Source organism: Cheilinus undulatus, linkage group 7 (assembly GCF_018320785.1).
Source record: "Cheilinus undulatus linkage group 7, ASM1832078v1, whole genome shotgun sequence".
Taxonomy (NCBI): domain Eukaryota; kingdom Metazoa; phylum Chordata; class Actinopteri; order Labriformes; family Labridae; genus Cheilinus; species Cheilinus undulatus.
Window position 1 is genome coordinate 23,810,050 of NC_054871.1, and position 14,909 is coordinate 23,824,958.

At 38.1% G+C, this 14,909-nt stretch overlaps 2 protein-coding genes across 2 annotated transcripts; both read right to left on the minus strand.

Annotated features, from left to right (window-relative positions):
* Nucleotides 1–501: 501 nt before the first annotated feature.
* ptger3 (prostaglandin E receptor 3 (subtype EP3)) lies at nucleotides 502–7,359 on the minus strand. Its single transcript, XM_041790956.1, has 2 exons — nucleotides 6,435–7,359; nucleotides 502–5,611 (listed from the first exon to the last, which is right to left on the minus strand). The coding sequence occupies exons 1-2, from the start codon at nucleotides 7,284–7,286 to the stop codon at nucleotides 5,285–5,287; spliced, it is 1,179 nt and encodes a 392-aa protein (XP_041646890.1). The 5' UTR covers nucleotides 7,287–7,359; the 3' UTR covers nucleotides 502–5,284.
* Nucleotides 7,360–9,056: 1,697 nt separating this feature from the next.
* Nucleotides 9,057–13,731, minus strand: zranb2 (zinc finger, RAN-binding domain containing 2). Its single transcript, XM_041792081.1, has 10 exons — nucleotides 13,578–13,731; nucleotides 12,883–12,935; nucleotides 12,681–12,789; nucleotides 12,509–12,591; nucleotides 12,349–12,425; nucleotides 12,045–12,200; nucleotides 11,794–11,954; nucleotides 10,830–10,889; nucleotides 10,115–10,264; nucleotides 9,057–9,908 (listed from the first exon to the last, which is right to left on the minus strand). Exons 1-10 carry the CDS (start codon nucleotides 13,631–13,633, stop codon nucleotides 9,851–9,853), a joined length of 963 nt encoding a protein of 320 aa, XP_041648015.1. The 5' UTR covers nucleotides 13,634–13,731; the 3' UTR covers nucleotides 9,057–9,850.
* Between the last annotated feature and the right edge of the window lie 1,178 nt (nucleotides 13,732–14,909).

Below are 14,909 nucleotides of genomic sequence, written 5' to 3' on the forward strand. Positions count from 1 at the left end.
AGCTGAATGTTTAAGATGCTTTTAAGATGTATTTTATGGGTTTAGGTGCGTTTAAGATGTGTTTAGATTTTGCCTTTTGTACAATGATCACTGTTGGGATTACTCTACTTGTGTTTTTGGTGAATTATTGTTGTTCTTGATGTTAGACACTTCTGCACCATGAGTGAAGATATCCACCAAGTTTGCCTCTTTATGCCTATGCCTGTGGCAAGTGATGGTTTTCAATAAAGGATGTAACGCTGTTTTTCATTAAAGGGCATTTCCTTGCTCTACATTTGATTCTTTGCTCCGTGCCAGGAGACTTCTGATTTTGCCACAATTTGCTAGGGTAAGGCCAAAACCTTATATTCTCATTATTCATGATTGAATTGTTCTTAATAAATCAGTGCTATTGGTCACCCTTTTCATCTGTTTATCTATTTGTTTTGTTTTGTTTTTTTTAAACCAATAAAAAATGTCCAAAAGATGCTGACTATGACCATTTAGTGTTTAATTATTTGTAAATAATAATAATAATAAATAAATAAATAATACAGTTGAGGTTTTTTTTCATTCCCTAGAAAGTGATGATTTCTGAGCTAAAAGGTTTTGGCCCAACAGCAGCAAAGTAATTAATACAAGGTGGCAATTCCTATGTATGTAAATTAACACCCAGAATGAAAGGAAATGACACAGTATTGTGTTAAAAGTACACTTAAATGTGTAAACAAAAACACAATGAGTGTTACACAAGTTACAAGAAATTTAAATATCAACACTTTCCAAAGTGTAAATGTAACTCAGAACCGGTTAAAATTATGTCAGCTCAGAAAAAGTGTTAAATTTAACACTATGGAAGTTAAATTAAAAGGATAATTTTGCTGTGTATTCATTTAGAGTAGATTGACATGAATAACGTGATAGTAAACTTTCTGCTGAAAAAAAAGATTGCTGAAAAAACAATTATATAAATCTGTTTACAGTAATGTGCCAAATTAAAAAAAAAAAATAGACCAACAAAAATACATTTACAGGTAATAATACACTATTTATAATTTTCTTGGCGAAATTTTTATCTTAAAAATCACAGTTGTGCTCTGATTTCTGGTAATTTCATGCATCTACTTGGTCTTTAACTGGTGCTATTTGGGTTTTTTCAGCCATATTTTCTTTTAACTTTTACAGTGTATTTTCATATTGCAATAAACAAAATAAAGATAAAAGTTATTTTGCCGTGTTTTTGGTTGCAATCAACTTTGAATCAAACAATTATCTACCAGTCTGTTCACTGTTTTTGTTTTCCATCATCCAATTACTGTTGATCACTACAAGTGGGCTCTAAAGGCACACAACTCCACAATCAATGTAAGTTTCACAGGAACAGAAATGTTCACCTATCCCAAGGTATTTTCTATGTTAATTATCACTGAGCATGTTGGTCGTCTCTCATCTGAAAGGCATGACCGGGCAAAGGCAGACTGTTCCTAAGTTTAATCTTGTTGACTGAAAATACTGAGAAGGCAGATTTGTGTTGTTGGTGTGACATATAGCTCAGTAATTGAGAGCTAATGTGACCATCCTTGACATGTCTTTGATTGAGATGCTTGCAATATTTTAATACATTTAAAATACATTCAATCAATGTGCATCTTGTTAAAGGGATAAATTGAAGTTTCACCTAGTTACACCGCTAGAGCAAACCTCTTCATTACATAATACCCTCATGTGAGACCTCTGAGAAGTTTTACGCCATAAAATGAATGGAAATGCACTTCTGCAATGTGGTGAGGCTTCAGGGTATGATTTGTCTGTAAAAGGATAACATACAACTAAAAGCCTGAATTACTGTGGCTATTAAAACACCTGACACTGATGAAAGCTTGTAAAGCCACATGGCTTGTAGCAGTGACACAGTGTCAGTGCCAAAAAAGCTTTTCAATCTTTTGTTTTTTTGCAACATTTTGACATGACATTCTTCATTTCATTATATCTAAGCTGATCAGCCTTGTGATTTTACAGCACTCTACTTCCTCCCAGTTATTTTAGCGGTCAATGCATTGTGCCAGCATTATTTTTCCCTCCAAATACTCTTGGCTGGTGAAGTCAAGTACATTTGTGGTTTAACACTGTCTACTTGAAGAACAGAAATATACGAAATCCAAGAAACAGGCAAGTATTGCTTAATATTTCTTGGATAGTGACGGCTGCAATACTGGAACTACAGTATCAGGCCTCTTGCTTAGATGATCCTATAATCTTGAACCCCAAAAATCTTTTACATTTTCCTGTAAACTCTCATGTATATTACAGGGGCACTGAAATGATTCTGAAAAGAAAGCAATGATGGGATATACTTGGACATCTTTTAAACTTAGTGGATAAAAGCTTCACATTTCACAGTCTTGTCTGTTAGCTGATGAGTTTCATGTACAGTTTAACATTCAGTATATAAACATCTATCATCATACTTCTTTTTAGACCAATAAATAATCGTGCAATCAATAATTGGCTCCAGTTTAGGATTTGTATTTTTCCTCTGAAAGACGAGCAATCTTTGATAAACCTTCCATTGTATATTAAAATGGACAGTGTATCACCTTCTGTTGAACAAAAGTGGAGCCAACTGCCCCCCCTCTACAGCTAATGTATTACACTGGTTAGGCAGTTTGGAGCCAAGACATGAACATATCAGACAAATTAACAGCATTCATCCTCTGCCTAACAAAGTCCATTAAACTTAAAGAGGAAAATTCAAAGGTCCCTCACGGTGTACGCCACTCACTACAGTGGATGGAAAAAATGCTGGGGTTGATATTTGGCTGCTGTGCATTTTAGTTAACAGTTACATCTTAGCTGAATTTGGGACTAATAAAAGAGAAAGTAATACAACATTGTTAGTGACTCTTCCACATTAAGTAATTCACCTTAAGGTGTCTCACAGAAAAATTTGTAAAGACTGGCTGAAGACTGAATAAGGCATTTCTCCCATACACAGACAGCGATGCCTATGTGGCCAGTGCTGATGCCTCTTTTGTTTAATGGTGCATTAAAATGTAAAAAATATGCTCATCAGATTACACAAAGAAGAATTTGCGAGTTTTCAACATCTCATTTTGTCACCCATAAACAGGGTCACCGTGGCTTTTGTGTTAGCGATAGCCTGTTCAGTGCTTCGGTTACAAATGCCCATTTTGCTGTCCATGTGGGGACCAGCATGAGTATCAGATCTGCTCAGTTCCCTGCATCTGCTAGTGACATTACACATCTCGACTGGTGGTATATTGATATAATGATGTATGATGATGTGGCACATTATATTGGCTGTTCACCGGGGACTGTAAGGAAGTAGTTTGCAGTTGATATAATCTTCACTAAGAGAATCTGTGAGGTTATACCGTTCATGTTTGATCCTTTTGTAGATTGTTGTCAATTTAGGACTGCTAGCAGGCTAACACAGCTAGTGCATTTCAGTGTTTTTGAAAAAAAAATAATAGAATCAGCTTTATAGGCCCACTATGTCTAAATTTACAAGGAATTTGACTTTGATAAACTGTGCTCTCTTCATTCTGATAGTTAGAAATAAATATTAACTCTGAGTCCTAAGAAAAATGTTTAACCATTTTATCTCACCTGGACTTATTGTCTTAAAAAGCCTGTAAAACGTCAACCCTGTGGTGCACAGTCAAGCTCTAAATATCCTTTTTTAGGACAACCAAGCCTTTAAGAATATGTTTACTGCAGTAATGTCACTTGGGACTTTAAAAAGTTATGGGACTATAAAGACAAAAGAAAAAACGAAATGTTTGTGTGACACACAGTAAGCAGTAAAGACTTTTTTGGCACAAACTTGCTCTACCATCTTTTAGGGACAAAGTGAAATAATCTCTCAGTGGAAAAGTCTTCAAAATATTCAAATATTTACAAATAAATCCTTGCGCTTCTTTATGTTACCTCTATTTGTGACATCATTCAAAGCAGTTTCTATCTGCAGTGACACAGAGGGCCACAACACAGGTTCTCTCTCTCCAGTATGAGCTATTCTGGCCTTCTCATCTGGGATATACATGTGAAGTTTGTCAAATTATGACGTGGCGACAGAACAGCCTGCCATTGGTTGTCACAGCCCAGTCACAGTGTATTGTGGGATATAAAACAGACAATATTGAGGACAGCATCAGCAGCTAGCAGCAAACATTTGAAAAATTGATTAAAAATGTATTGAAAGACATTCAATATAAGAGTTAATGGCATGGATTTAATCTTTAAAGACCCTGGAAAGTCACCCAAGTTCTGGGCTCAATAGAAAAGCCCCTGTTAGGGCTACAAAGGCATGGATAGCGTCATTAGAACAGCAAATCGGAGGGCTTCCATATGGAAAAAAAGTTCAATTTACAAGTTATTCAACTTTTATAACCTGTGCCTCTTCCCGTCATATATGCTATAGTCTCAGACGGTTAGATATATACAAGCTAGATAAAAGTGCAGTGATCTCTAACACCAGCCAAGAAAATTGCAATTACCACTGCTCAAGAAAATCTCTGGCTCACTGCCAAGTACAATGTGCCACGTCATCAAACCAACGTCCAACAAATTGTACTGCATAATGTCATTAGCAAACATGCAAATCTGATCTCAGAGCAGATATGGTATCTACATTAAACAGAACAGACTGTTTGAAGTCGGATGCAAAAGGTCTATGCTGCAGCCAAAGCGCAGGCAAAGCTCAAAATATTTTAACTTCAGTTCCAGGCAGCTATTGCTCTGTCCATCTTAATATACAGCCTATGTTTCAAACATAGTGGTAACATTTTATGTTAAAGATATTTAAAACTTTGTTTAGGTTATTTACAGTGTGATTCTTCATTTACAGACATTCATAAAACCATTTGTCCTGTAGTTGGATTATGGCTTCAAGTTGTTTAAATCCAATGTGAAGCATGACAGATGCAGACATTTCCATATAAAGTCACTTAAAAGTCACCTCTCTTCAGTTCCTGCACCTCAAAGATGTTTTTAAAACTGAAACTAGGAATGGGAAAGTTCCTGTCAGCCTTCTGCAGCAAGATGGCACGGTCATGCTTCCATATGCTGGTTAGGTGACTTTAAAAGGAATGTGTTTAAAGCTAAACAAAAGCACCCAGAGCACACTCTGGCTGTGTTTTCCTTTAACAGTGAGACAATCCATGCTCTTTTCAACAATTGCACAAAAACTTTCTTGAGGAGAAAGTGAGGTTCAATACTGTCTCTAGTTTCAGCATCCATCCAGGCCCAAGCCACAACAAAGTAAATCCCGTCCAAGCTTGCTTTAGCTATTCTGTAATTTCTGAAGGTTGTTTCCATCTTGATTTGCCTTGTTGAGTGCATCTAATGCCGTCGGGGTCTCTTTGTGATCCTCTATGGAGCAGTTGGACACTGCACTAGCCACCAGGCAGAACTTGCGTAGGAGGATCTCCCTGAGTAGCAGATACACCCACGGGTCCAGGATCTGATTGAGGGAGGCCAAGCGGATGGCTGTGAGGAAAAAGTTACAGTCCAAGTGAACATCCCGACCGGAGGTGTTACTGGAAGTCCCTGCAGTTGAATTACACTCATGGGAGGATACTTGGGTGGAGATCATCCTCAGCATGAGAACCTAAAGGGGAAGCAAGACATATTGTTTGCACTGAGAGACATTTAACATGTGTGCAATATGAAACATTGCTTATAGAATAATTAATTATGCATTTACTTTCAGTATGATGAAACACATATCCTTAAGTGATATACAGAGCTGAGAGCCAATCGCGAGTTTATTTTATGCTCTCTGGCAGTCGGACATTTTATAAGATGGACTAAGACCATGAAGAGCAGCTATAGCGTAAGAGGACCAGGAGAAAAACATCACATTCACACTCAAGCTATTCCTCCTGTGACATCACTGCGACCACACACTGTGGTGTCAATTAATATCCTTGGTGGGACTATTAAATATGGCATTGACAAAGCATGACCTCATAGCAGACTGAGCAGACCCCACAAACAGCACCCGGCTAAGTGGATTTCTCCTCGATGGATAATGGCAGCAGTGTTTCAAAGGAATCGTACATGGCAGTACTGAACTGATAGTGTGGTTTGTGTTAGAAGGTAGGGGGGTGAGGGGCAGTCAGAGGGGAGAAAAAGAGGGTGACTGATTGAAGGAGTTATTTGAGAGAACAGTGTGCTCAACAGGAGATGAAACCTCTCCAGAGATGTGAGGATCTTTGAGGCGGATGTGCAGGCAGTGAAACCCATAGAAAGCCCAATTAAACTGTGAATTTTATGACTCTGTGAATCATCAACATATGCAAAAACTAAAGCAGAAATTTAGAGAAATAAAAAAGCACTTCTAGAAAGCAGTCAGGCATACTTTGGACCATATTCTACCTATTTCATGGTCTCTAATGGTTGTTTGTGCAGGGAAATGTGTGAAACCTTACCAGTAGAGGTGACCAGCATATGAGCAGGACGCACATTATTCCCAACAGCTGTATGACAGTCTCTGTGGTGAGCCGCTCCCACTGTTTTGAGGACTGAGACGTGCCGGTTTTAGTTTTACATCGGATGATTAAGCCTCGAATCGTCACCACATTGCATGAAAGTGTCACAAGCAGAGAGAAAATCCCCAGAACTGCAAAAGTGATGGCGAAAAACATATTCCCAGGTACCGCTCGGTCCCCTGTGCTGATAAAACACCAGGTGCCCGGCCACTGGAGCGTATATTTCCCGACCCCTGCGATGGGCAACAGCGCAAACAGCAACACAAGACACCATATGACAGCCAGAGTCTGCTTGGTCACACTTGTCTTCATGTTATTGGAGTACCAGTGTGGGTTTGTTATGGCCATAGCCCTTTCTATTGCCATTGCGCTGGCCAAAAAGAGCGCGCACAGCCCAAAAGTTGTCATGCACACACCGAAAAAGGCGCAAAGGTTTCCAGAAGAGTCGATACGCCCCCATTTTAGATCGGCTCTGTAAACTGATATCACTATTGGACTTGTTAAAAGCTGCCCAAACAGGTCAGTGAACGCCAAAGATCCAATGCAAAGCAAGAAAGACTTTTTCCTTTTATTCTCCTTCTTTCTATAAGAGATATACACCAGAATAAGAGCTAAAGTGTTGCCAACCATGCCAGTAATCATCATGGTTATAGGGAAACCAACTGATACGGATCCACAGCTGGAATTCTTGGTGGCATTGCTTTCGCGCAATGACTTGGAGACGTTGGAGCCCAGCATGGCTCCAATTGTGGCTGCAAAGCTCGGTAAAGAATCACAACCGTCAGTGCTCATCCTGCCGAAAAGGATAAGCCAATATGAAGAAAATAAAACAAGTGTGTGTCCAGCATCCTGCGCCACGAAGTGCTCCAACTGAATGCAGTGCGTAAAAACGCGTCGGGGTGCTTTACGCGCTGGAGGCGGGACTACTTAGAAAAGCAGCCTGAGGAAAGGAACAGCTGACAATGCATGGGGTTTACAGACACTTCCAAACACATATTCCGGGTACTGCAAACCTATTTTAGGATACCACTTACAAGATGGGGTTACTAAACTCCCCATTTCAAACTGGGATATAAAGATAACTATGCTACCGCACCGGCGCAGAGGAACCTGTTTTGAACCCACATGAGCCAAGATTCAAGAGATTGCTATCACCAGTAGCGAGCAAAAAGGCAGTACTGAACAGATATTTGGACAAACCTTTATGTGCTTAGCCTCCGGTGGCGAAAGCACTGTAAGAATGTTGTGTAGATCGGTGATCTTGTTTTGGGTCTAAGCCAACAGTTGCGTTTGTGTGAAAATGCTTATTAAAGGTTTACGATGAACTGCTAGTAATGTCTCCAAGGGCTCGTGTGAATAAATTAGGAAAGTTTTCAGTTGTTTTTGTATACTGGCAGATCTTAATTCAGTAAGTCAATAATAGCCATTCTCATACATCACGTGACACGCATGCACGGCAGTAGTGTTAAAATAGCTTGTTTTCCCCAGATGGAAAAATAAAGTTACGTATTTGCATAACTACACTACAAGGACCAACCAAATCATGACGTTGAAATCACTACCAGTGCTCAATGTTTGTCTGTTCCCGAGCAGTCAATAAGGGAACAATGCAATGTGAAGGAAATAAGGGCATGACTTTATAGCGAAAAGAAACCATAAATACATCCAGTTTGGGCTCAGTCGTCACATTGTATCTGCTTTTAATTTCGAATGGCAGCTGTTGTGAAGGTAACCTGCTCGTGCGCCTCAGCACAACACTGATCATTCTCGTTGGTCTTTTCCACTGGGTCGTTGTTCACTTTGTAGGATAAAGTGCCACCTGTTGACTATACTAAGAACGACTACACTAAATCCACGGAGTAGACGCCTGATTTCATTTTCAATTCAGGATAGGATTATTATGCAAGACGACAAGGTCTTGTATTTGTAAATTAAATTCATCAAATAAGGTTGTAGGCTATTTATTATATTCATACTTTAGACACATGATTATTGAATTTATATGTTCTTTATTTTATGCTGGCAAAATTCTCAACCAATCTAAACTTTTGGGGAAAAAATATCAAAGTGACTACTGATAATACAAGACCAATTAGGTTAAAAAAACAAACAAAAAAAAAAAAACATCAGACCTTTTTTTGGCAGCTACTAATGGTATCACACTGAAGTATATTTTCCTCATAGTCTGATCTCAAAATGCTCCTAGAAGGCTTAATGTGCATGCTTCAAGTAATACTACTGTTATCTTTTATTTGTATCTTACAATTGGCTCAAAATATGAACAGTACACAACAGTCCCTTATGAAATGGGTAAGAAATTGAAGATGTAAAAGGGTCTTAAAATGTATGAAGAGTCTTAATAAAGTTATTAAAAGTATTGAATTTGATGTCAGATTTTCAGTATATACCCTGTAACTGTAGTTCGGTATTTTTAAGTAGTTGATAAAAGTTTCACAACCGGATAACAGTTGTTTAAAAGTGAACTTCTGACATCTGATGCTACAGCTCACTGTTACCTAAGACTACAGTTCTAGCCTAATCAAACAGTCAAGTACAAAGAAATGATGTTGACAGGATTTTATTTAAATTGTACATTTGAGTGGTTTCACCATGTTCTACTGTAAATCAAAACACTGCATTTTTGGTTATTTTGTATTACCTTATGTGGTGCATTACAATTGTTTCTAGAATTCATTAGTTTACCAAATGACAAAGGAAAGGGACTAACTTTTAGTGAAGTAGGTGACAACTGTGCAAAACAAGATTTAAACCTCAACCAAAGAATGTTCAACTAACAGGCAATCACTTAAAAACAAGCAATATCAAAAGTAAAATACTTACCTTGAAAAAAATAAATCATTTGTTTTACCAAGAAAATGAAACAAATAAGACCAAATTTCATTGCTACATCTAGTGATCTAAATTGCCGCTTTAGTACTTTTGCCTTTAATTTAAAAAATGAATGAATAAAAAAAGAACACAAAGAAAAATGGTTTCCGCACTCATTTTTTCCACAGACAAGAAGACCAAAATGTACGGCCCAATAGATTTTGGGAACAGGGTTTAAAACTTGGGTATGGCCTCTTCACAGTACATCTGGTATTCTTACAGGACCAAACATGTATGTTCATTGGATACCTGTTGTTAAAGACACTTGTCAGGACTGGGGTGTATGCCGTTTTAAAAGGGAGTATGTCATGATAAGTTATGGGCCATGTAGCCACTGTCTTTGCAGAGAGAAATAAGACTTTTCAATGGAAATGAACACCATACTGAGAGGTTGTGGTTGTTTTCATTTCAGCACAACATGCACTTGTACTAAGGTCTCTTTTCTTGTTTTAGAGGCTGTAATAAAGTTATTTCTTTTTTGAACTGGAGCCAGAATGGGAGGATCCAGAGGATTGTCCGCGGCGCCTGAAATCACAAAAACACCATGGGAAGAAGAACAAGGTCAATTGGTTCAGCTTTTAAAATCTAGCTGCTTACTTTAAACTATTGCAACATCATAAGATATATAGATTAAAAAAAAGAACTATAAGGAGGTAAAATCTGAATTCCCAGCGAGTCGATAAATTGCTAATAATAATCAGTGCCATGTGGTATTCCACAGAAACCCAAACCTTTCGGACGAACGTGAACGAGATCGCCTCCTCTTTCTCCCTCCAGATGAGGACCTGGAGCGACTGCGCTTCTGTCTCCTCTCAGGTGAGGAGGAGGGTGAGCGGGACCTCTTCCGGGGAGAGGAGCCCTTGCCAGACCTGGAGCTGGATCTTTTGGAGGGATAAACCAAGCACTGAGGTCAGTAAGGTCAAGACAGAGTGTCATCTGTGTGGGTATTTATCAAGCTTCTCCGATTCAGAGCACTTTACTATAACACTCTACTCAGGAATCTATATTGCACAAAGAATTGCATAACTTAAGAAAATGTTTAGCTTCTGCTGAATGTAGTTTAAGTTAGTGGGTGGGCAAAGCCAGCACCACTCACAAGATGCTTGATAAGGACCCCAAATGCCTACTTAGATTTTCAGACTTGGGAAATTCTAAATTCAATTCATGTAAGTCGACTGTATTATAACAGTCTTGAGCCTCATTTAAAATAAATCATTTTAAATAAAAATAAAATAAACCTCTACTTCAAATGGCTGAAAGCCACAAAAAAATACTAGCAATTACACACCAAATTACCAACTTTACATTAAAAAATAAGGCTGTTGTAGAATAAACACTATCCAGTCTTAGGTTAAAAAAAAAAAGACTAAGGAGTAAGACTGTTTGGGAGCCTTCTGCTCCACACATACACTCTCTAAGGGAGAGAGTGCATGTCACCTCATTCACCTGGAGTGAGACCTCGATCGAGATCCAGATCTGGAGCTGGAAGAGCTTCTAGAGCGGGACCTGAAAGACAGAAACAGAACTTTTCCAATATTTCTGAATAAGCAAAGTTACAAATTGTTCAAATGGCAATGCAGATATAACATTTCAACAAATTTATATCGGAGATAAGTGCTTTGATAAAATTAGGGATACACGATATTGGATTTTATCACCCAACATGCAGATATATCGAAATTCATCTGACCTTAAACTCGTACGGATAAAAACATTCATGTTGTTCACTGAACTTCAGTCCTTAGAACACACTTTAAAGTTTGAGGAATGATGATGAGCAAAGACTTCAGCTAACACAGGTTTCTTGGTCTTGCCTAAAACGTCACAAACCCGTCAGTACACAAAGCCTATATTCACAGCTGATATAGGCTAATAATAAAAGCCAAATGTAATATTTGTAAATATCCACAGAAATTGCCATATCTGCCAATTCAGATCAATAACTTCTTAAGCTGATATGTGCAAATACTGATATCATGTTGACAATATCGTGCATCACTTGATAAACTGCTCTTGTATTCATACAGCATATCTGATGAGAAAATACTCAAATATACAATAAAATTGAATTTTTTTATAAATAAAATAACTGCTTTAACCCCATATACAACAACTATATTAGAATTTATAGAGGAAACTGGTGAATGATCAGAGCAAAGGAGAACTTAAAAACTATGAGTATTGAATTCCCTGCATCTAAAGTCATACACAATACAAAAGCAAACCAAAAGTAATTTAAAAATATATTCTATCTGCACATAGAATTCTTACACCACAAATGGGAAAGGGGCTGACAAGGAAAAAACAACAATCAACAGAGCAGTACATATTATTGACTTTGATCAGTAAAGGAAGATTGAGCTGATACTGACATTTTGCCCGGAGTTACCCTTGACCTGTACCCTTTTACCTGGACCTCGACCGAGAACTGGAGCTGGAAGAGTGTGAGGATGAACGGGAACGGGACGATCCCGAGCGGCTGCCCTTTTTCTTGGCTGGCATGTCTTCATCCTCACTGGCATTAAGATCATACTTTGAGAGGTCTCCATCTTCATCATCTTCATCATCATCCTGGAAAGAGTAGCATTTTTTAATACAACACTGTATGCTGCATGTTACAATATTTCTTCTTTGAATTGTTAAGCTTGTTGGCAATCTTACATCCAGTTTGTATTTGGAAAGATCACCATCTTCATCATCTTCTTCCTCCTCCTCCTCCTCCTCATCTTCAGCTTTGTTTACTTCTTTCTTCTCACTTTCTTTTGAGGAAGATGTGCTGTTTGTCTTCCCACGATACTTTTTCTTTTTCCTACCAAACTTTGACAATAAAAAAAGCAATCCAATCAGTAATAATCACCTCAAAAAATGTTAAATTAGGTTATAAATGCCAGCAGAAATAATTTTTTTCAGAGTCAAATGACATGACTTTTAACCCTAAAACATAAGATACTAAGGCTGCACTCACTTCATCATATTCTCCATCTGATTCCTCTCGCTCAATGTATTCTACATTCTCCCTTTCATTGAATCCTCCACCATAACCTAAGAGGCAACAGATTAAAAAAAAATCATTATCCAGCAATCAAGCAAACACCAAACCTGGTGAAATATGTTTGTAGAAATACCTGTTCTCTCCTCAAGCTTGGCATATTTTGGCGTGTTACACATGTTGCACTCCGACCTCCTTGCCCAGTTCACATTACCACATCTGTAGGAAAATGAAAGGAAAATCTGTCTCAGCTTGTGTATACACTTATGTCGTTGGAGGAAGCCCCTTGTTTTGCAATAAATATTTACGTTTTGCACTGCCAATCATTTGCACTGAAGAGGCCTCTACTCTTTTCAGCTAGAGTTTTCCCAATCTCTGTTCCTCCAGCTTTCATCATCTTTGCTTCTGTGGTTTTCTCTGCAAGACAAACAACAGTCATCAGTGAAGCCAGTGTTTGGGTACTGATCAAGCTTTAATAAAGTTAAATACCATGCCCAGCAGGTGACTCACCTCGGCCACATCTGTTACAACTTGTTCTTCTAGCAAAGTTCACATTTCCACACCTGTAAAAGCATATAAACCAGGTCATTACAGATAAACATAAGTCTTAGGCATTGCACTTTTTCATCACACACGAACTGAGTGTACTTAAAGCAATACGATAAGAATAACCGGGACTATTTCTCATATGCCATACCATTAGCTAGTTCCTTCTGACAGCCTGTGTAAAAGGCCGTCCCACAGCAGCGGGCATGTCTGTCGCATCGGACGGTTTTCATGCAGTTCATCTGAAACACGATATAACTGACTACCCAAGTTAGACTCTACGCTCACGAAAACTTGGCTTCTAACAGCGTAAACACCCACAACGGTGTGTGGGGGGACTTTCACTTCAACCCACGTAAGCTAACTATAGCTAGCTTACTATCTGATAAGTCCGCGCATTGGCAACTTAAAATAAACACCCTCACAGTAAATTTAAATCATGCTTATGCTTACATCCCAACTCTATATTGTTGATTCCTCCCGAAAGTGTATTTCAAGGGGGGGAAATTAGTTAGCAGTAAGCTAGTTAAGCTACTTAGCAAGCCGACGTTAGCCATCCGCGGCCTACGCTAGCTAGCAAGAATAGCAAATTAGGTTTGCTGCGATTGGAAGTCTCTAACGTGTAAAATGTGTTTTATTAATGCACGTGAAAGACTTACTTTTTATCAGGACATATCCAGTCCCCGTCGCTTACTCGAAAACTCTTCCCCGACATTTTTTTGTGCTTGTTGACACTGGCTAGCCCACTAGCAGGTTGTGCTCAGTGTGTTCATGCCCTACAGTCTATGGTTCATACAGCAGCGGTTCACTCCGTCTACAGCCTCCTCCCCCTCTACTGCTGCATTCAGGGACTCTCCCCTCTCCGTTCGTACTTTTGATACGCACGTTAAACGTTTTCTTATTGTGTATGCGCAGTGGGCATGCAAACTTTGTATTTGATTTGCAATTTTTCTATTATGATACAGTATGCTGTCATAAATTCATGGTAACTCCGGGCAATATAGTAGTATCAGCTCAAAACTTTGTAACCACTAGTCTTCCTAACTGGCAGTACGATAATGTTTTTCACCCCTGACTTTTCCGAAATACGTGAAGGCATCATTAACATGAACAAATGTAGTAAGAAACCAGTCTTAAAACCTCAAATTTACCACAAAATAACGCAATAACAGGCAGGGTTTTTTTTTTTCAAAATTGCTCAGCCCAGTTGTTCAGATGAAAAAAGATGTTTGTCATACTGATTCATGCATCCACGTCATCCTTACATACAGTATAGTACGTATACGCACGGACTACAGAAAGGAACAGTTTATGCTAGGCTATCTAATGATGCTTTATAAGATGAAATTATTTGAATGCTTTTGTTTTTTTAAAAATACACAAGATAAGAAACTTTAAAAACTGAATGTTAAATTACAATCGCAATACTGGGGTTAAAAAAAAAAAAAAAAAAAAAAACACGATTGTTTTCCCTAATTGTTAAGCCGTAGCTACTCACCTCTTAAAGCAAATTTAATGCTTTATACTTTTGCTTGAGTAGATTTACCGACCATATATAGTCGTGTACCTTTTCCACCTCTGCATATTACACAATCAACATAGTATAGGCTACACATTCTTGAAAGACTAAAATGATATAAGTGCACATTAGCTCAAGGCTATTTGAACTCCATATCTCTAGATCTATGAAAAAACCCTGACATACGTTTTTCGAAGCTTTTTTATTAAACAAACACAGATAGACTTCTTCAATCAAGGAATAAATATTTGCTATTGGGAACCGAAAGCCAGGTTTCATATAGCTGATTATACAACAACAAATATTTGTATCCAATATGATTTTTAAAATGTAGACTGTTACTGTGAATGCTGGTGTAACAGTATTTTGGTAAATGGTTGATCAACAGTATTTTTCAGAATTATCAATATTGTTGACTTAATTAATTATTTCTAGACTTTCTGAGTCTAGAGTCAAAGGCAAAGTATTTGAA